Raw genomic sequence first — 23610 nt, 5'->3', positions numbered from 1 at the left:
AGTATGTGTAAGATGTACAGATAAATACACATAAATAAGGTGTACAGAGGAATAAAATTATTTCATTTCCACACAACTATTTTTGCTTGTAACTTTCGACTCAGTCATTTCCGGACCAGGGTTCCTGATCTCAAATTGATAGATGTGGCCTTCCCCATCATCCCGGAAACATCCTGTAGATCCAATAATAATAATAATAATAATAATAATAATAATAATAATAATAATAATAATAATAATAATAATAATAATAACACTGGTCTACAAAAAAAAAGCTTTTTGGCTGCTATTAAGGAAAGTGTTCTATACTGAAATTGATGCGCTGATTCCAGATCTGTAATCAGACGTACCATAGCACGTCAGGTTTTTGAGTTATAGGACTGTAACATTAATTCTAAATCTTACTATTCAGTACATACCTGCTGAGTGACTTATTTGGCCGGGATTCCGCAGTTATGTTGCACTGCTACCTCCTCAAATATCAATTGTCAACATTACAGAGATTATTCTGTAGGACAAATTAATAAATCCATAATATTCTCATGGCTAGTAGTGCAACATAACTGCGGAATCCCGGCCAAATAAGTCACTCAACTGAGTGCGCTCCTAGTATAATGGCAGTTGACACTAGACATATACGTCAACATACATGCCTAACAAAGTTGCCAATTCAGCGGTTTTCCCGCTAAATCTAGCTTTTTTGGATAACCATCTCGCGAGTAAAATTATATTATCCCGCTTAGAGGGAATACTAGCGGTTTTTAATCTTTAAATATTATGAAATGAAATTCATATTAGCATTATAAGCGGCTTTCATAATTACGTTTAATTCGTTCAGTGTGTGTTCTGTGAAATAATGGATGTGTTAATGTAGTGATAATTCCATATTATATATGTTACCGTTAAAACCCGAAATCCGTCAAAATCAGTTTCAGCTAGTAAAAACTAGTTTAAGCAAATAGAGATAGAAAGTAAGTTTTCGTATAATCTAGAATCAAAGTCAGATTAGGTTTGTTTGTTTAGGTTTTTGTTTGGTAAAAGCCAAAAAAAAACCTATATAAACCAAACCTAACCTGTCATTGATTCTAGATCTTACGAAAATTCGCTTTCTATCTATCTATATTTTAAAATTACTTTTTACTAGTTGAAACTGGTTTTGTCGGATTTTGGGTTTTAACGGTAACATATATAGTATATTCGACCTGGTTGGCGAGTTGGTATAGCGCTGGCCTTCTACGCCCAAGGTTGCGGGTTCGATGACATTTAAGTGTGCTTAAATGCGACAGGCTCATGTCAGTAGATTTACTGGCATGTAAAAGAACTCCTGCGGGACAAAATTCCGGCACACCCGGCGACGCTGATATAACCTCTGCAGTTGCGAGCGTCGTTAAATAAAACATAACATTTATATAGTGCAATAAGAATTTAAATAGGCTGTGTCTGTGATAAAAGTGTTCAAAAATTGCTTTATAGCGCCACATTGGAAATGAAAAAAGTGTGCAATATTCGTTACATTGACGGGTGGATGCTCTATCTTGACCATTATTATTATTATTATTATTATTATTATTATTATTATTATTATTATTACTGAATAATAAGTATATATTAAAATCTAGAGATATTTGCTAGAAAATCGCGGGTTTTCCAAAGTCATCTAACGGGATTATACGAACAACTGTTGGCAACACTGATGCCTAACTTGGAGTCAAGCCACAAAGGGAAACACTGAAGGAGGAAGGTTCGATCCGATGCTATGGATTGAATTCGGCGTAGCTCAGTGGTCAGAGCGCTTGGTACGTAGAACCAAGGACCCGGGTTCGATCCCCGGCGTCGGAGCGAATTTTTCTCCTCAAATATAAATTGTCAACGTTACAGTGATTATTCTGTAGGACAAATTAATAAATCATTATTATTATTATTATTATTATTATTATTATTATTATTATTATTATTATTATTATTAACCTTTTGATTGTGCTTTCTAAAATATATGTACTGTAAGTCAGATTATTCCAGAGTAACAAAGACTACTTATCCTACCGACAACATTGCAGGATTCAAACCTAAACCGTAACTTCCACGCAACGTCAGTTTCCCTTTAACTGTTGCGTACACAACGGTCAGCAGTCAATAGGTTAATATGCATTCTTTAATAAACTGAATGCTATGAATTCCGGAGATAAACGCACTGGATTAAATGCCCCCAACTCCGCAAGTTAGAGGTACAGCACAATCGCAGTCCGACGCTTGCTCCCCCTCCCCCAACAGTCCAAAAGCCTACGTCACTTCCGCTAACATGTGCAGAGAACGCCCACAATGTGGTAAATGATCTGGAGTTTACAACACAGCAGCAAATGCCTCGGAACACTCGCAATATGTAAATACGTTTTGCTGGTCGCATGCAATTCTCCCAATTGTTGAACTGCTGCGCTCAGAATCACATTGTAGCGCTTTTCCGCTCCGCATCGGAACGCTCACAATACGATTAACGTGAACACAACCTTCACCTAACAATAAAGCATCGCCCAACGCTACTCTCTTTTATGCGTTACAATAAGCCAATTATAATAATGCTTTACGATAACATGTCGTATTAGCGGCAACAATGCTGCGCGATCTGTGTCACGCCGCTATTGGAAGTCGATTTGCCGGCCCAGTAAATACTCCCTCGTGGCATTATTTCAAGCGCAGGCGATAACGGTGCTCAGAAATGGTAGCATTTAGATTCCCTGTAACCATTATGAAGGATTCAATGTAAATCGCGTATACTTTGTAACTATTATCATTACGACCCAGCATTTGATGTCCTGTTCCTCACGAGCCCCTACCACGCCGTAGCGGAGAAGTGAGAAATAACTGAAGCAGCAGAAAGCCGCCACTTGTTTGGTAGAAAACGCGCGGGATTTCGAAACCGCTATTTGAATAAGTGTTGTATTGCGTATCTGAAAGCTAAATGTTTTTGTTTAAAGGAACAACACTTCCTTTGCGAGATAACTTTAATACAGTGTTTCTGCTGTTAGCAGAGTTGCTAGCAGTGTTGCCAATTCAGCGGTTTTCCCGCTAAATCTAGCGTTTTTCCAGTGTTAGTTTAGCGGGTAAAATTTATGAAATTTGTATTGCTCATATAGGGATTTAGCGACCTTTTTAACACTCACAGCGGTAAAATAATCTTATTTTTACATTGACAGTACAGCAATTTAGCGGTTTCTGCATTGTATCTTAGCGGGTTTTTAAGAATCGAGTTGGCAACACTGGTTGCTAGGTTTTCTGCGAGGGAAATCGGGATATCAGAAGCTAACCTAAGATATTAGACTTATCAACAGTTTACCCTATCATAAGATTTATAGCAGTTTTCTGCAAAGTAGTGTTCGCGTGCATTTTAATGTAATAGGCCTATTCGCCTCCGTGAGAAACACTAAAATACGAAGGACACACAGTACAGTGAACACTATAATAATTTTTTCTTTTATTAACCACGAATAGCCTATGTTTTAACAAATTGCTAATAAATTAATTTTGGAACCGGTACTGCAACAGTTTCACTATCTGACGATGAATCCATGTTTAAACGTAGTTCACTAAACAATAAAACGCAGCAATTGTATGTGTCTTATTAGTGTAAAATACGATATCAAAACGCTATCTTTCTTGCCACTCAACGCACTTAAAATACACAACGTTTACTAATTGCGAGAACAGCGACTAGGGACCGAAACGGAATAATCAACAATGCGGTAGAACTAGAAGAAATATTATTTTGCGAGTTTAGTTGTCTTTCGGCAATCAGCTGGGCTACCTCATACACTTACTAAATATCCGCAGGTTATGTCTGTATTTACAATGTTACTATTTGAGCCAATATATAAATAAAAATATCGGATAATAGGAAATACAGATTAATTAGTTTAAACATGTTCAAGGCTAATATTTGTACGAGTAACATCTGGATTTTCGTCAACCCCGATTCCCTTTAATCGGGACACAACCAGGAAATTGGGAGAATCCCGCCTAAATTGGGATACCCGATAACCCTGGCTGTCAGACATAGGTACTGTGTTCAGACTTGCATCTTTTTCATAGGAACTCTGAACATGAACATTCATAACCACGGTTAATAAAAGAATTAATATGTCAACTTTTAATTCAATTGTCGGTTGAACTGCTGTATGAAGTCAAAAAGTAGTAGCAGTAGCAGCAGCAGGAATAGTAGTAGTAGTAGTAGTAGTAGTAGTAGTAGTAGTAGTAGTAGTAGTAGTAGTAGTAGTAATCTATACTAATAATAAATCTGTAGCCAAAATTTTTCTGGTAATTTTCGATTTTCCAAAAATAATTGGTGTTAACAAGTGTAAATAACCATTCTGAAACCGAAAATCGCTTTTTTGAAATTTTTGTTTGTATGTCTGTTTGTCTGTTTTTAGGCTGTATGGTATTCAAAATACGTCATTTAAAAGGGAGGTTATAAGGGGGCCTGAATTAAATAAATCGAAATATCTCGCTTATTATTGATTTTCATGAAAAATATTACATAACAAACGTTTCTTTAAAAGTAATTTCCGATAAGTTGTATTCTATACAAAAAATTTGATAGGACTGATATTTAATGAGATAAATGAGTTTTAAAATTACGATAACAACGCCATCTAAGGCGCTGTACTGAAATAAAAACAAATGACTTCGTCTATAAGGGGCGTTGGACAACAACAATCGAAAGCTATTAAACATAGCCTAAGAGAATGTTTCTGTGTTTGTATGAAGTAATATCGGAAGCTAATTAATTGTTTAATTATTATTTCACCATTGGAAAGTGTAGTTTCTCTAGATGAACATAATTCTACAATGTTATTACAGTAACTTCTGAAACATATAGCAAATAATATAAAGTATACACATTAAAACTAAATGATATGTCAATCTTCATTAAACTATGGTTGCATGTAATAACAATAAAAAACATGTTAAAGGAATTGTCATTGCACCAAATGATTCTCTCTGGACCAAAATGACCGCATTTTAATTATTTAAATACAATTTAAATTAAGTAACATATTAAACGATTTATCCTTCTATCAAACACGAATGATCCCTGGATCAAACGTCCTATTTTAATTATGTAATTACTTTATATTTATTTCTAACAGGTGCAGCGGAGCGCACGGGTACGGCTAGTAATAATAATAATAATAATACTAATAATAATAATAATAATAATAATAATAATAATAATAATAATAATAATAGCAGTAGCAGCAGCAATAGCATAAGAAAATGTTTCATTAATCCGTAAGACAAGAATTACTTTCAATCATTATATTAAAAAATTATCTTTTTATAATTCCTGACAAGAATTATTTTCAATCAGTTGTATTAAAAATTATCAATTTATAATTCCAGTATCTTTAAGTTCGGTGAATAATTTTATTATTCATGTATGCATTGAAACAACAGCCCTTTGAAGAAAATGAATGATATGGAGTGAGTGAAGGACAATAACAATGTATAATAACGTAGTTTGGAAGGTAACTACTATCTTCGAAATGAGTTGAACATACTGAATGATTCATTGTAGGGTAGAAATTCTCTCTACGGATTGCACCTATACAATTTTGGTTAAGGGAATCTTTACTCAGAGGAAACTTGAAGCATCAAGAGCAGTGGCGTAGCGTCAATGTAAGCTAAAAAGCTTAGCTTCCCCAGTTAATAATAATTTCATAACAAACCTGCAGGTTATGGAGAAAATTATTTATTAATTTTAATAGAATTTATATTTACGCGTTAAATATTGTGATGCGGCAGCTCAGGATGATTTGTGATGCAGCAGTAAACATGAAGCCTGCACACACCAGCTTCCAATCCCCTCATTCTTCTGTGTAACCCACCCCGCAGATTTTCCATCTCTTTCTAACAAAACTACCCTGGTCGCAAGGCTCGCAAGAAGCTAGCTTTAACATTGAAAAGAATTTAGTTTCCGAGTTATCTCTTTCGTGAGTTGTGTTTAGTTGAAGTGTTAGTGTGCATTGTGTCTGATATAATAAATAATAAGTGAAATAACAGTTTCTGACACCAATTTACTTGAATGTTTAAGACAATTACATTTGCAAGACTGACTTACGAACAAAAGTGTTATTTAAAAAACGACCGACTCCCTTGCTATCAGTGAAGGACACAACCAAGACAGACGCATACTTACGTAATTAATTACTAATACTGTATTTATTGACCGTTAATATTGTGCTTTCTCTAAAATATATGACAGGGAGTAAGCTAATGTTAAATTATGCGTATACGTGTCTATTTGTTAGAGATATGTGTAAACCATGAAATCATAATTTACTACGTACTATTTGAGGTCACGTCTTATCGGTGTTACTTACGAGGTTCCAACCAATCTTCGGGCTGCTGACATTGACTACTATTTATTTTAAGACTATATTTTTGCAATACGTTTTCTCATATGTACAGTAGTGGCAAAAAAAACCTGGACCGACCCTTGTAGCTGATTTCAGAGCCTTGTTCACTCCAGAGCACGATAGACTGGTAACTAAGACTCTCGTGGTTCGAATCCTACCTGGGAAGGAAACTTTTTTTTTTTTCCTTATTCAAATTTATTCCCAATACTTTTCTATTGCTGGTAAAATTCATGTTCTGGGAATAATAAGTTAATTAAGTAGTAAAATATCGCTGCAATCGAAAAGTATTGGGAATAAATTTGAATAAGGAACAAAAAAAAATTTTCTTCCCAGGCAGGATTCGAACCACGAAAGTCTTAGTTACCAGTCTATCTTGCTCTGAGTGAACAAGGCTCTGAAATCAGCTACAAGGGTCGGTCCGGTTTTTTTGCCACTACTGTACATGGAAGACAATTTGAGTTAGCTTCCCCTGCTCAAAATTTCATGCTACGCCACTGATGAAGAGTAACATGGCAAGAACAATAGTTTGCCTTCTGTAACATAATATGGAGAAAAAATCGTCATAGAAATTAAGGATTAAATAACCAGTGTAATATAACATTCCTTCCTTCTTTATCTGTACATCCGTGTGCATTGCTGCAATTAAAAGCAGCACACGAAAGAACTATACTTATTCAGCTCTACCAAACAAATGGCCGCTCGTCGGCTGTTCAATTTGGGAGCATAACACTAGCGCCAGTGAGCGGTCTAGCGGTTATTTAGTAAGTCTATGGTTCCTCATCGATACTCTACAGCCCACGTGGGCACTGGCCTACTTAAGATTTTCAGACAACATAACAATGCTGTGCACAAGAACGGTGCGACTCCTGCAACGTGAAGTCAGCACGAAGCCAGATTTCGACCTATGACGGTAGTTCCAAAGCCATCTATATACAAAGCCGGAGCATTGAATCGGCAACACTGTAATTAACTGTCAAGCGGAGGCCTACGGTACAAAAGCACGTGTTTGTGTTAATGTCGATTTTCAATGTAAATTAATGTTATAACAAGTGTGTATCAATGAAATTATGTTCGCGGTCATGCCAAACGTTTATTGTTTATGTGTTATAAACTAAATGCTTATTGGCGATAAAAGCAAGACAACAAATGAAAATAAAATGGTTGCAGTCTCTGACAATTTTTATGGTTAATGATGACAAAGTTTTTTTATTTTCATTATTTACATTTACATTCTAAATATTAAATATTGTATAAACTACACATACACTCATAACTTGTTTTATTTTAACTTTATGCTGATATTTATGTTTTTTCATTTGTTAATTCCAATCTTTAATCAAATCTAAAGTATCTTAATGCGTTTTAGGCCTACTTATTGTAAAAATCAAGAGTAGACAATTGTTTGAGTTCAAAATTTTTTAAGATTTCGATTTCTTTCATGTCATTACGACTATACATAATGTTAACAAAAACAGTTGTAGGAATAAATTCGAATGTGTTTCTTAGATTAATAATGTTATATTTGTTACGTATTTCAAGATATTGTCACTACATAGCTACAATAAAGAGCACAGAGCGTCTGTGTGAGAGAGAGAGAGAGAGAGAGAGAGAGTATGTGTGTGTGTGTGTGTGTGCATTGCATAGATATTTAATATTGTTTATGCTCGACCATGCCGAAATGTACTAATTATACATCTGGTAGCAGTCCTTTAATGCATGTCATTAAAGTACACCTACTCATTAAAGTACAGGTCTTCAGCCAATGATAACTCAGCTTACATGTGTTCAGCCAATGACAAGTCAGCTTTGTACCGTTATAAAACCGCAAGTATCGATTATTCTCGGATATGCAATCGAAAGAGAATTAGCGAAAAGTTACGGAGGCTGGAAATCCTATACTGTCGCAGAAGGTTATGTTCTGTTACTATAATAATTAGCGTTAATTGTAAATAATGTTCAAATAAATTCAATTTGTCATCTCGTTTTTCAATGTCGAATTCATAATCAAGGTTATAATATTATAATATTATCAAGTTTAACGGGACTACGTCAAGGTCAATGACATTATTATTCCTCGGAAAAAATCAATACTTTCGCGTCTGCGCACATCTCACAATTCACGACCTAGAACAAGGTCACTTCCGATCTTGTCAGTTAGTTACAAATAAAATGTATACATCTGAATACCGGTAATTTCAAGTTAGAAATATGGTCGAGGATAAAAAGTCGTATGAAACTCGCCTATAATGGTAATTAAGAAGCTCGTATGAAAATTATGAAACTCGCTTGCTCTCGTTTCATAAATATCCATACTCTATTCTTAATTACTATCATTATAGGCTCGTTGCATAATGTACTATTATATGTTTCAGTAAATATATCATCATAGCTAGAATGGTTTTCTCATTGCATGTGTAGGCAAAATGTGGTGACTCCCGAAAATAATGAGGTTACCTCCAGAAAATTTTTAGTTTAGTCTAACCATCTACGTAAAGATTAACTTTTGGTCCTACAGAATACATCTGTTATGGTAACAATGATTATTAGAGGCGAAAAATTCGCTCCGGCGCCGGTGGTCGAACCCGGGTCCTTGGTTCTACGTACCGAGTGCTGTAACCACTGATCTACGCCGAACTTTAATCCACAGCACCGGATCGAATCCCTCTCCTCTAGTGTTTTTCCCTTTGTGGCCTGACTTCAAGTTCGACATATATTAAGTCAACTGCCATTATATAAGGAGGGCACTCAATTGAGTGACTTGGTGGCCGAGATTCCACAGTAATATGCACTACTGAGAGAAGAATCTCGTAAAGATTAATTTTTGGTCGTACAGAATATATCTGTTATGGTAACAATGATTAGCATTTGGTACGTAGAACCAAGGACCTGGGTTCGATCCCCGGCGCCGGAGCGAATTTTCTCTCCTCTAATAATCATGGTTAGTCTAACCACGGTAAAAAATATATTTCTATTGCTTATAATCTGTCTTCAAATAAAATAAATACTTCGTTATTATTCTTATTAAATCTAAGTGATTTTTTGTACACAATTTACAGACACGGGTACACGAGTAGGTGTAAACACACAATACCAGAGCGCGCGGAGAGAGAGACCGCAACGTGAAGCTAATATGATCGAGGTACACCTAACTTGTATTCTAAGTAACCAAACGCAGGACTCTACTTACCAGATTATACAGTGCGTATACTAAGTAGCTCCGCAGTGAAGCAAGCGGCAGTATTCGACGACTATGCAGCGATGTAAAGTTGGTACTGTGTAGCGTCTGGTTTGAACGTAGGAATATTAGGCTACATCTCCTTTCTTGCTCCTTCCCACCTCAACCATTCAGTGCGGCCAAGGTCATTGACCCTACCTGCACAATATAGGTCTCGCAAGCAGGGATTGCCGACGGCAGGAATGCGAACGAAACACTACGATAAGGAAGAGCGGGCGATAGGAAAGATCACAAGATAGCTTGAATGATATTCAAGAGTACAGTGGGAAGAGAAATGACATCGATAGAATCAGTCTTGCGTTGTGATAATTACATTACGGTTTTAATTTCAGTTCCACTGCATGTGGATACGTGTCTTATTCCAAGTGCGTTTATTTTATTATAGGTATGTAGTGATGGAGCGTTTTCCTACCAGAGTTACGTATTCTGAAGGTAAGAAAATAATACAGAATGTCGTTAAATTCTGTGAGAATGAGAATTCAATTCAATTTAATGTGTATGATAATGTGATTTAAGGTGATGATGAATCATGTTACGGCAACTTCCAATATGATATTTGCCTTTGTAACTGAGTGAAATCATGGAAATCTGAGATTGAACCTGAAACCTCCCAAATGAGAAACTAGTGTTTTACCACTAAGCCACCTCTCTCTGTGTCATTATTTTATTCGTAAACATGTTGCGCGTTTAATTCGCTTCGGATTTTTCTATTGCTACGCTCTTTATTTCCACAGGTGATGTCCTCATCCGTTCATCTTCTTGGAAGAGGCAGTACTTCTATCGGCCCGCATCTCTCGTTCCCTCGGCGTGCCTACATACACACGTCAAATCAGATAGTAACGCCACCACTGCTTTTCGGTAATCGTTCCTTGCGCGACCTATACCAACACAACTCCTCGAGTCTCCGTGTTCTGCTTGCCACTTCTCCTGCGGAGCGAGTTAGTAAACGCACTGCGCTACCATCACTTTTGTCTTTCTTCCATTTACTCTAGCTTCAATTTTATCGGTTATTTAACATAGATATAATTGGTGATATAAGAAGTCGTAAAAAGAATAATTTGGCGAGTTGAGGCGATTACTTGACATTCGTCTTACAGTTTGGAAAAACCAATAAGGTATTCAGCCTAGGCGAGAATCGAACCCACGCCCAAGAGTAGCTCTGAATCTGTAGGCAAACAGCTACCACCTGAGCTAAGCCGTTGCCTGATCATAGCGATGGTTACGATTATGTGGTGGTGGTGGTGGTGGTCTCTACACGAAAGCCCGATGCGCGAGATAGCGTTTACCGAGTACACAGCGCTGACTCAGTCACTATCAAAACTGTCGCTGCGGGCGATACCGCTGTGATTGCCTGTCACACTGGGGAACCCTCGCTCATCAAGGACACCACCCCTTCCTTCAGCACGCCCGGAGTGATGGATCACGTCACACTCTCGACAGTCTTCCAAATGTGCCCTAACTTGTGGCTGCCTGTACTACACGTGAATCCCATCCTTTTACAATTCGGATAGCTTTTTTCTCGGCGTAGCGTGTGGAACTCCCGCTTGCGCACGGAAGTCGCCTCGAATCCTGCTTCCACTAATCACCTGAATGGGGTTTTTGAAGGATTTCTCCAAGTTTAAAGCGAATATTGGTAATTCATGCTAAATACTCGGTCTCATCGCTCCGAAACACTAAAGGCTGGTTCACAATAAACGAGAAACGAGAATCGGAACGAAAACGAAAACGGTAAAATTGTTAAAATGTGTACATTTAAATGTGAGCATTCACAATTAACGAAAAGCTTGCCGGAGCCCGGGATCGGGAACGGAGAGTTGACCAAGTTTCAACTTTGGCGTTCACGTTTCCGATCACAGCCCACTACTGTAGATTCATTCTATTGCCATATAAAAGTTATTTTCTCGTCGTATATTTTGCAGCAAGAAGACCGTGACATAACCTACGCATTATTTTGTTCTGTGCTGTGCATCATGGAGCAAGTTTTATTTGACGAGATTCTAATATTTAGTGTTGAGGAAAATTGTCACGTTTACGATAAGCGGAGCGCCTAGTATAAAGATGAGAAAATGAAGTAGAATACGTGGCTTTCAATAGCTGCATCTTTGAACATCGATCGGAAGCGAATCATATTTTATTACTGTAGCCTATTGGTTGTATTACACACTTCAATTCAATAACTACTGTTGTGTTCATTTTTGTTCTATTACAAATGTTTCTTCTCTAATTATTTTACGTTATGGTAGACTTAAAATAGGTTGTGATAATAAAGATGCATGGGCATATTTATAGTCCCGTACCTAATGAAATGTTTCAATTGAAATTTCGAAGTTGGTTAACCTGTGTTTATGTTGGCTGCTTTGTACTCATGAGAGAACGCCATTGGTTAATTATACACAAATAACATCAGAATGCGTAATATCGACTTTACATATCGTTATTGACATACATATTGATATGCATAGTCGTCTACGTTCTCGGTTTATTGTGAATCAAAAATTTTCATATTCACGTCCTCTCTTCTCGTTTTCATTCTGGTTCTCGTTCCCGGTTTATTGTGAACCAGCCTTAACTCACTATCACGAACTCCACCTACGTAAGATAGCCTTCCCTGGTGACACATCATCGTTAAATAATCGTAAAAATAATAATTATCTTATGTCATATAAATAGTTTAAGTCGTTTCAAAGTGACCTTAATTAAAAAACAATATATTCTTATTACAAAAAAGAGTAATTAGAATAATAGTCAGTGCCAAATCTAGGGAATCGTGTAGGACTATTTTCAAAAAACTACAAATAATGCCCATGGCTTGTCAGTATATTTTTTCATTAATAATCTTCCTCGTATGTAAACGTGAAAACTTTGTAACCAATTCAAGAGTTCATAGCATAAATACGCGTCAAAAAATGACTTTCATACTCCATCGGCAAGTCTATCGTGCTATCAAAAAGGAGTGCGTTATATGGCAGTAAAAAATTTTGTGCGAGATCGTGCGTATTTGCTTGGTTTCCGCACAAAACCAACCCGCGGTAAGTCTAAAATTCCACAATCAGTATTCCCAACAGAACACACATAACAATTTCCCACTTCTTACCGCTTAAGCGCGACATTCATTTTACTGCTTTAGGCTTTTAACATATTATTTTTAGACACGTTCAATATAGTAATAATTATAAATTGGAAACTTACCACTGCAATTTCACCTAAATTGCACTGTTAATTATTGTTTTTAAATATTTGCAAAAAATAAGTAAACTCTACAACTCTACTAAAGTTACTGCATTTCGTGATGCATGTAACATTAAGGAAGCCGTTTGTTTTAAGTTCGCATTTATAGACTGGGGGGAAAAAAAGACAGACGTATATCACGGCCTGCTGGAGTATAGTAAACACAGAAAACATTTTAAAGCAACAATGTTGAAGATAGATATTTTTGTTTTCCAAAATTGCCGTCATTGAAGAGAAACCAAGATGGAGATTTCATTGCAACTACATAATTAGAAATTCCTCTTTCAGGTAGTAATAAACGATCTTCCCATAAAATAATGTACGATACACGAGCGGTATGTTTGCTTTCAATTCTCGGAAATTAAAAAAGGTCAACTACGTTTCGCTTTTTCAAACTTTTCCTCGAACATGAAAACTTCAACATACCGCTCTTATAACGCATATTACTATTTCATAGCCTCCCTATCGATATAAAAAATGAAACTCAAAACATAAGATTATTTAGGGCCAAATTAAAGAAGTACTGATACCTAATTTCTCACGCCTTCTATTCTGTAGGTGAATTCATGACATTCAATAACACTTCATGAAATTGATACTAAAATTTTGTGTTGTACTAGTAGACTATATTGTAAACCTCTTCTGAATATATTTCAACTATGCTGTGACTATAAATTAAGACTTTATAGTAGTATTAAGTTTTTTGACTTGTTCCATATCCTAGCTGTAAGCAATGCATGAATACCATGGGATGTTAATAAATACAATAGGCTACAACACAATACAATACAATGCTAATATTTAAAATTGTAGTATACAGAATGAACAGTGAGTAATGTTATCAATTTCAGGGGGTTATTCTTTGAGAGACTGATGGGGATTCTAAAGAAAATTGGCGTACATTGGAAAGAGAGGAGATTGTTCAGTAACCTTTATATGAAACGAGTCAAAGTCAGGATAGAAGAAGAAAGGGCTTAAAGAAATTAAATAGGGAGAGGAGTACGACAAGGATGCCATTTATCACCTACCCTGTTCAACATCTAATTGGAGGATTTAGTGAAGAACAATTTTCAGAACATGGGAGGAGTGATAGTAGGAGGAAGAAGAATAAAGTGTATAAGATTTGCTGATGATGTGGCGTTGTTGACAGAAGAGGAGATGATATAGGAGCTAAATGATAGCTGTGAACAATATGGAATGAAGATAAATGCCAACAAGACGAAGACCATGGTCATAGGAGGTAAACTCGGGAATTCTAAATGAGGCAGTAGAGCAAGTGGACAGCTTCAAATACTTGGCGTGTACTATAAGCAGTAACGTGAGCTGCTGTCAGGAAGTCAAAAGGAGGATAATAATGGCAAAGGAAGCTTTAATAGATAAAAGGAGCTCCCCTGCGTACCTCTGGAGAAATAACTAAGGAAGAGACTAGTGAAGTGCTTTGTGTGGAGTGTCGCATTGTATGGGTTGAAACATGGACATTACGACGAAGTGAAGAGAAGCAACTAGAAGCATTTGAAATGTGGATATGGAGAAGGATGGACTGTGTGAAATGGACAGACAAGATAAGAAACAAAGCTGTGTTGGAAAGAGTGGATGAAGAAAGAATGGTGCTGAAACTGATCAGAAAGAGGAAAAGGAATTGGCTGGGTCACTGGTTGAGAAGAAACTGCTGCCTTCTGAAGGATGCACTGGAAGGAATGGTGAACGGGAGAAGAGTTCGAGACAGAAGAAGATATCAGATGATAGACGACATGGGTCATATGAAGAGACAAAGAGGAAGGCAGAAAATAGGAAAGACTGGACAATGCTGTGTTTGCAGTGAAAAACCTGCCCTTGGGGAGAACACTTAATGCAAATATGCTCCCTAAGAATTTTGTTTACTATTTGTTTTCTTACCCTTAGTTAGTAAAGTGTGTGTGTTTTTTATTTTAGTAAGTTGTTTTACGACGCTTTATCAACATCTTAGGTTATTTAGCGTCTGAATGAGATGAAGGTGATAATGCCGGTGAAATGAGTCCGGGGTCAACCACCGAAAGTTACCCAGCATTTGCTCATATTGGGTTGAGGGAAAACCCCGGAAAAAACTTCAACCAGGTAACTTGCCCCGACCGGGAATCGAACCCGGGCCACCTGGTTTCGCGGCCAGACGTGCTGACCGTTACTCCACAGGTGTGGACAAGTGTGTGTGTGTAGTAAATTTTACTACACACACACTTTGAAAGATGGGCATATTTCATGCATGCGCATACTAAACTTACTCAGTGATAACTGAGGTGTCCTGTATTTTTTTCCAATATGTCTGGGAACCCTACTCTAAAGAATTGATTACCTAAAATTGGCAATAAGAAATTACACAAATTCAGTTATAAAATAAACTTTAATTAAAGTGTCTAAAATAAAACGTGTCCATCTACGCCCTGGATCGAATGGGGGACATATCACAATTTTATTTGAAAGGGTAAGTTTATTTACTATTACTATTATTGTTATTATTATTATTATTATTATTATTATTATTATTATTATTATTATTATTATTATTATTATTATTTCAGTACATGACATTGTGACTTTATCCTCTTTGGTGATATCTGGTATTAGTTGGCAACACTGAAGAGGCGGCGAAATTAACCTTTTAGGAACTACTCTTACGTGATCCTCACTATACATGTTATCAATTATCACCTGATCGTCCTAGAATAGTCTCTGTACATAAAAGTGATGGCAACAGAAAAATTCCTGCTTCAATATTTACTCTCAGGGATTGAAACTGGCATTGAAACACATTTTATCTCCAAACTGGGTTAGTTACTCAGATTCAATGAAGCATGACCCCTATTGTGACGTCAGATATTATCCAAGTTCCTAGGAACTCCGTACACTGAAGAAACTCTATTGACAAAGTCGATGCAGGTGCCGGCTACTACCTGTTCTGCTGACGTCATCATGACTGGTGCAAGTAACCCACATTAAACGTGCTGCAGTTATTCCCCTCTCAGGTGAGAATCTGGGCCGGTTATGTGGTTTCCCGCTCGGGTGCAGAGGGTCATTGCTAGCAAACCACGTGACTTCCAGACAGGATTTAAGATGCCGGATGATGCAGGAGAAGTCACATCTGGTTAGCTCACTGAAGCAGGAAGAAACGAAGCAACCACCGACCGCATCACTATGGCAACCTTGAAGACGTTCATCCTGATTGCTATTATTGGTGAGTATTTCATCTTCGCAATTACGTATTTCCCAGATTTGGAGCTTTTCAACAAATAACTGGACTTGTTTAGGCTGTGTATTTCCGCATCATATTTGACATAGGTTTTCATTGTTTAACTTTGCGATAGTAAAACACAATCTATAAAACATGTCGACAGTATTTACAGATTTCAATTTCAGTTTTACATTGCCTAGAAGTTCCTCCTATTTAGTTTCCATGTTCTTAAAGCTTTACTTTAATAGCTTCACTTTATACAGGGACATCATTTTATTTTTACTTCAATTTTTATTGTACCTGAGTTTTGGAATGTACTTCACTCTCACCCCTTCTACTAGTAAACTTCCAACCCTTCACGACACAGAGCCGAGGGCGCGTAAGCAGTACTGAGTTACTGAGTATAGTACGTTTCAGAAATATGTTCGCGATTTCCAGTGACGAAAGAGCTTTCAATATTGAATCATATTTTCGTACGGGTACTGTCGTCCGTTTCCCTACGTCGCATCCCGGTTTCCCCCACCTGCTTCTGTTCGCCCCTTTGTAAAGTCTAGTAGCTGGGCTACCTTACCTCTTTTCTGAAAACATTAATTTCTGTTAGGAATTGGACGTCTACGTAATATTATTCAAGTGTTTAAAATAACTTAAATAAAAGGGCCTCCTTAAGTAATTAACTGTCACGTGATCCCCCCCTTTCTACAACCCTGCGACAAAATCACTTGAACGGACAGTAGATAGCATTTCTGAGTGATTTTATCTTTTCGGATCGGGCAGAAGTGAAGATTGAATTTACAGTACGTAAGGTATTCTTTTATAGAGTAGGTACAGAATTATTTCAACATGAGTTACTCGTACGAAGGACGAAACTGGTAATTGGAATTAGGTACAATAGTCTATAGTGCGATAATATGTACAAAAGAACTGAAGCCTGCATCGAAATGAACGGCCACCATTTTCTAAAATGTGTTTAAATATCCATATTATAATTATTTTTCAATTTAACTTCATTCTCTGTATAGTACGCTAATGTGCTGTAACAGTACAATATACACTGCATAATTAATATGTCCGAATGGATAGCTCAGTTCGTGTGTAAAACACTAAGTGTTAATACAGTACTGTATTTTGATTAAACAAAAACCTAATGAAAATTATTAAACTCAAAATTGCGATATTTCCTATTTACATAAATGGATGAACCACTTTTCTTCCCTCCTATACCTAGTAAAGTGATTTGTATTTTACGCCAGTATCATCGAACTCCGTCGTGGAAAGGGTAGCAAACGGTGTTTCCTGTTTCAATCGTTAATAGAAAGGTATAGCCAGGTTAATATTAAAAATGTTAGTAAAAATAAAATGATGTCCCTGCAGATTATGAACCTGTATCGACATGAGTTCACGTTTTGTAGCCTGCGTTGTACAGAATTGTTTCTCTTTCTTTACTTTTAACCTGTATCACATAGAATCTTTGGGTGCTATGCATGCTAGACATTTCGCTAGCCCGCGCTACGAGCGTGCTAAAGTAGCCCCGACTATCCACTGATTACTTGTACAGGATTCATATAACATCATATCGATAACACTGGTTTATGAATACGAAGAACGTTAGTTCGCTGATCATCCACCGGAAGCCCGCGCTAAGAATGTCTATGAATATGGCCCTTTATTTTTTCCGTCAAGATTAAGCCACTGATCTATTCTAACATCGTATCTTTTTTTTAGTCTTAACCTGTATCACACAGAATCTTTACTTTTTCTATCAAGGTTAAGCCACTGATCTATTCTAACGTCGTGTCTTTTTTACTTTTAACCTCTATTACATAGAATCTTTATTTTTTTTCCGTCAAGGTTAAGCCACTGATCTATTCTAACGTCGTGTCTTTTTACTTTTAACCTATATCACATAGAATCTTTATTTTTTTTCCGTCAAGGTTAAGCCACTAATCTATTCCAACGTCGTGTCTTGTTTACTTTTAACCTATATCACATAGAATCTTTAATTTTTCCGTCAAGGGTAAGCCACTGATCTATTCTAACGTCATGTCGTTTTACTTTTAACCTATATCACATAGAATCTTTATTTTTTTCCGTCAAGGTTAAGCCACTGATCTATTCTAACGTCGTGTCTTTTTTACTTTTAACCTATATCACATAGAATCTTTAATTTTTCCGTCAAGGGTAAGCCACTGATCTATTCTAACGTCATGTCGTTTTACTTTTAACCTATATCACATATAATCTTTATTTTTTTCCGTCAAGGTTAAGCCACTGATCTATTCTAACGTCGTGTCTTTTGTACTTTTAACCTATACCACATAGAATCTTTAATTTTTCCGTCAAGTGTAAGCCACTGATCTATTCTAACGTCGTGTCTTTTTTATTTACTTTTAACCTGTATCACATAGAATCTTTATTTTTTCCGTCACGGTTAAACCACTGATCTATTCTAACGTCGTGTCTTTTTTAATTTTTAACCTGTATCACATAAAATCTTTATTTTTTCCGTAAAGGTTAAACCACTGATCTATTCTAATGTCGTGTCTTTTTTACTTTTAACCTATATCTCATAGAATCTTCAATTTTTCCGTCAAGGTTAAGCCACTGATCTATTCTAATGTGTCTTTTTCACTTTTAACCTAATCACATAGAGTCTTTATTTTTTCCGTCAAGATTAAGCCACTGATCTATTCTAACGTCGTCTTTTTTTACTTTTAACCTGTATCACGTAGAATCTTTATTTTTACCGTCAAGGTTAAGCCACCGATCTATTCTAACGTCGTGTCTTTTTTACCGTCACATAGAATCTTTATTTTTACCGTCAAGGTTAAGCCACTGACCTAGTGTAACTTCACATCTTTTTTACTTTTAGCCTGTATCACATAAAATCTTTATTTTTTCCTTCAAAGTTAAGCCACTGATTTATTCTAACGTCGTGCCTTTTTTTACTTTAACCTGTATCAAATAGAATCTTTATTTTTTTCGTCAAGATTAAGACAATGATCAATTCTAACGTCATGTCTTTTTTACTTTTAACCTGTATCACAAAAAATCTTTATTTTTTCCGTAAAGTTTTAGTCACTGATCTATTCTAACATCGTGTCTTTTTTACTTTTAGCCTGTACTCTATAGAACCCTTTCTTATGTTTTTCTTTAAGGTTGTACCACTAGCTTTTTCAAACCACGTGTCTTTTTTACTTCTGTCATGTATTCTATGTACTCTTGTCTTATCCTGAAAATCAAGCAATTTGCATATTCGAACCGCGTTTATTTTCACATTTAAATTCTACTAGCTATATAAATCATCTTTTCCTATTTTGTACTTCAACTTAAAGCCACCAGCACAGCCATGGACACAACGGGCATGCGGAACGGAACTCTCAGACCCCCGCCAATGTCCTTTACTGTCTTATAAACAAGCTCACAGTAGACACTGTGTATCAGTGATGGATTTCAGGCGACCAGCTAGAGCCGAAAGTTCGTAAAAGCTATGATGCCTGCCTTACACAATCCATCATTCAGCAATACTTATCTTCCTGCCTACTGGGCTCAGGTGGGGAAGGTGGAGTGGAGAGTTAAAGGGAAATCAGCAGTGACTGGATTGAGTTATTAGTGCCCAGCATGCACTAGCATATTTTGACCATCTTTTTAACTATGTAGCACAGAATTTCCCCTTTCCGTTCTTTGCTTCAAGGTTAAACCACTAACTCGAAACGTGAGGAATTTTCTTGTGGTGTTGCAGGTCTGGCGGTGATTTCGGGCGCGCTGGCGGCCCCTGCCTCCTGTGACAGCTGCCCGCAGTGCATCATACTCCGCCCCATTTGCGCCACCTTCCACTCTCAATACGCGACCAATAATCGCCGAGGATTCCCCAGCGAATGTCACATGCACTGCTACAACAGGTGCCACGGAACAAGTGAGTAGCAAAATAGACAGTTTTAACTGAAGATGCGCTTTTGGGTCATCAGTTTTGACGATACTATTTCAAATAAAAGCAGAACCGAATATGTGGTTGTTGTTGTTGTTGTTGCCGTCGTCGTCGTCGTTGTTGTTGTTTTCTAATACCAGGCGTTTGACAATAAAGTCATTTGACCTCTTGCACTCCAATATTTTTCAAAGATATTATCATGGTAAGCCACTGAAGCACAGATTTTGAGGTGTTCCGAATCCATTTCTTGGTTTGAGTTGCACAATGGGCAGTTAGGGGACTGATATATTCCAATTCTATGCAGGTGTTTGGCCAAACGGTCATGGCCTGTTGCCAATCTAAATGCAGCTACAGACGATTTTCGTGGTAAATCGGGAATTAACTGTGGATTATGATGCAGAGAGTTCCATTTTTTTCCCTTGAGATTGTATTATCAAATTTTGTTTGTTGAAGTCTAAGTATGTAGATTTGATAAATCTTTTCACAGAGTAATACGTAGATTTAGTAACAGGTCTGTAAGTAGCAGTGCTGCCCTTCTTTGCTAAAGCATCCGCATTCTCGTTTCCCAGGATTCCACAATGGGATGGTATCCATTGGAATACAGCTCTTTTATTGAGTGATATTAATTGTTGTTAAAGTTTATAATAAATAAAATCAATTTCATTTTATTTTATTTAATGTGTAGTTCACATTACTCAACCAGTTAGGTAACAACAGTATCATTACCTAACTAGTAGCGTAACAGAAGTATAATTACCTAAGTAATTGTGTAATGAATGTGTTTACAACATTTATATTACTGATGTAAAGTCCACATTACATAATCAAAATGGATAAAATAATGTACTACTTTTACGACACTCGTTTATTATTGCACACAAATTGCATTATTTTGCATTTAAAAAATAAGACAAGCCTTTTTTTTTAACAAAAATAACATATTTTTAACACGCGTCAGTTGCAACAAGTGTAAAGATTCGAGATGGCCAAGCTACGTGTGAAATGTTCATGCGTTCAACGCTGTAGGGCAGTGATGTCAAAGCAAGCGTATTTTTCTGACCTTGACGTCGTGCGCGGGCATTAAGCGCTAGGTATGCTAGGAAGAATAAGCAGCCTGTTGTATTAAGAATACACAAGAATGCACAAACTTCAAACGGAACGTGAAATTTTATGTCGTTATTTTTATATGGCTTCTTTCTGTTTATTTTTATATTGTCTGTAAAACAAAAGTACTAACACCTATTTCTTAGCCTAATATTGCAGTTGTGTTTTAAACGTTAATAACATAATAAAGAGTAAAGAAGGAATATTCACACAAATCCCATAATAACTACAACTATACTGTACTAAGTGAATTAAACACATCATTTATAAAGAAAGTGTTATCCCAAAGAAAGACACTGAATATGACATGATAAGTTGAAATTGATATTGATAGTATCTTTAGCCTTATAAAAGTAATCAAAACAATATTATAGTACAAAGCAAAGTTGTCTAGGTTATATGTTTTAACTGTAATTAATATTACTTAATAAAACTCTTATCGCGTTATGCTTTTAGGTGATATTGGTGCGCAACTTTCTGTTATCAGAATATTAAATTATCTCGAAATCTACTGAAGCTATAGAGCTGACGTTTTACCAACACATAGGCACATATATTTTGTTTGTGATGTAACAGTATTTGCTTTGTTAATTCATTTCCTTACAAACATCTTCCATGCGAATATTTTCAAACATTTTAATACACTATCTTCAGTAATACTTATTTACGATATATTAGATTTACGAAAACATTGTTTTAGTACCTGTAAGGCTACTAAACAAACATATCTGAAAATTTCACTTTTCTGTAAAAAAAAAAGTTGAGAAAATATTCCTTTTGAATAAAAAAGCAAACTTGCGAAAAATGAACTTTAAAATTAAAACTTACATTCTTATAATGCACTTATACTTCTCAGACAATTCTGAAAATTAACATGGATACAGTTTTAATAAGTTCTCTTCCCTTTATCCATTGAATCAGTGCTGGCCATCCCTGTATATAGCTCGAGCAAGCGGCATATACTACTTCTTTCGTCTGTATCTTTCCTTTCCGCTGTAAAGCGCTCAGGCTCTCCTGGGCTCTAAAGCGCGCGCTTGCTCCTGTGGGCATCAATTGACATCACTGCTGTAGGGCATTGGACACAGTGTGACCCTGGTTTTAGTCTTGTAATCCGCGTTGGATTAAGACAAGTCCTTTGAGTGGTCCAGTCATTACAAAGATCTATGAAAACTGCATGCCCCTTTTTGTCAAATAATTGAGGCATTACTTTGGTCATGCAATAATAGATCATCATTCTTCTTTCCAGATTACTTCAAGCTCTCATACGGATCAAAGTGCATTTGAGGTATGCATTTCCGGTCACGTACAGTACGAGGATGTGGTCCTTAAGAAGTTCCGGTTTCAACCACATCTCTTCCTTGACCACACTGCAGTTTACATCTCTTATTTTGTTTACCTGTTATGTTTATTAAACACAGCGACAGCATTCCTTCGGAAATGTTTTCAACAACACCTAATATTAGCACTGCCTCTTACCAAAATGACAATTTGTAATATGTTCTATGCAAAATTTTTACTCTGAAAATCATATCTGTCATCATCATCATCATTTACATTATTATAACCACCATCTTCATCATATTCCTAGCATCTTCACTATCTCATTATCATTGTCACCATCATATTATATGATATGTTGTCTATTTTTCTAGTCTGTATCATGAACAGAAAAATAAACTTAATTTCCAATAAAAGAAGGACTAATATGATTTCCGTACAAAATCCAGAATCCAATATCTTGAAAGACCATTTTCCCGAAAGGAAAGAATCCCAAATACAAAACAGTAAGCCTATTACCCCGAATATTGTTTTACAAAATGTTAATAGTTCCAAAAATGGAATATTGAACTGGGCGTATTCAATGTATGTTATTTACAGACTAACAAAACTAACTGCCGCTCTCGCTCGCTGTGTTCGTTGCATTTGTCTTTCGAGTCTCGTCTCGTAACTCTCGTGCGCTTCGAGTCTCGCTCACCATTCTCGAAATAGCATTTGGTCGAAGTGGAAAGATTTCGTAACTTTGAATAACATACATCACTGAAATAATAGTAATGTGCGTTACAAGAGCGGTATGTTGAAGTTTTCATGTTCGAGGAAAAGTTTGAAAACGCGAAACTTAGTTGAGCTTTTTTAATTTCCGAGAATTGAAAGAAAACATACCGCTCGTGTATCGCACATTATTTTGTGCGAAGATCGTTTATTACATACCTGAAAGAGGAATTTCTAATTAGTTGCAATGAAATCTCCATCTTGGTTTCTGTTCAATGACGGCAAATTTGCAAAACAAAAATATCTATCTTCAATATTGTTGCTTTAAAATGTTTTCTGTGTTTACTATACTCCAGCAGGCCGTGATATACGTCTGTCTTTTTTTTTCCCCCAGTCTATGATGAGTCTGGAATCTTGTTGATTTTTTCACGGCTTCCTTAATGTTACTTGCATCACGAATGCAGTAACTTTAGTGGAGTTGTAGAGTTTACTTAATTTTTGCAATATTTAAAAA

At 36.4% G+C, this 23610-nt stretch overlaps 2 protein-coding genes across 14 annotated transcripts in view; one reads left to right on the top strand and one right to left on the bottom strand.

Moving 5' to 3' along the window:
• Nucleotides 1–23610, bottom strand: part of Hasp (Hig-anchoring scaffold protein) — a 797842-nt gene that overhangs the window by 498761 nt on the left and 275471 nt on the right. The gene's annotated exons all lie outside the window — the stretch shown is intronic.
• On the top strand, nt 15924–22804 carry LOC138695923 (locustin-like). Its single transcript, XM_069820295.1, has 3 exons — nt 15924–16081; nt 19818–19991; nt 22354–22804. The coding sequence occupies exons 1-3, from the start codon at nt 16042–16044 to the stop codon at nt 22389–22391; spliced, it is 252 nt and encodes an 83-aa protein (XP_069676396.1). The 5' UTR covers nt 15924–16041; the 3' UTR covers nt 22392–22804.

The sequence above is a fragment of the Periplaneta americana genome, chromosome 3 (genome assembly GCF_040183065.1).
Source record: "Periplaneta americana isolate PAMFEO1 chromosome 3, P.americana_PAMFEO1_priV1, whole genome shotgun sequence".
NCBI classification, from domain to species: Eukaryota; Metazoa; Arthropoda; class Insecta; order Blattodea; family Blattidae; genus Periplaneta; species Periplaneta americana.
The sequence above is the reverse complement of the archived record's forward strand: the minus strand, read 5'-3'. Positions and strand labels throughout refer to the sequence as shown.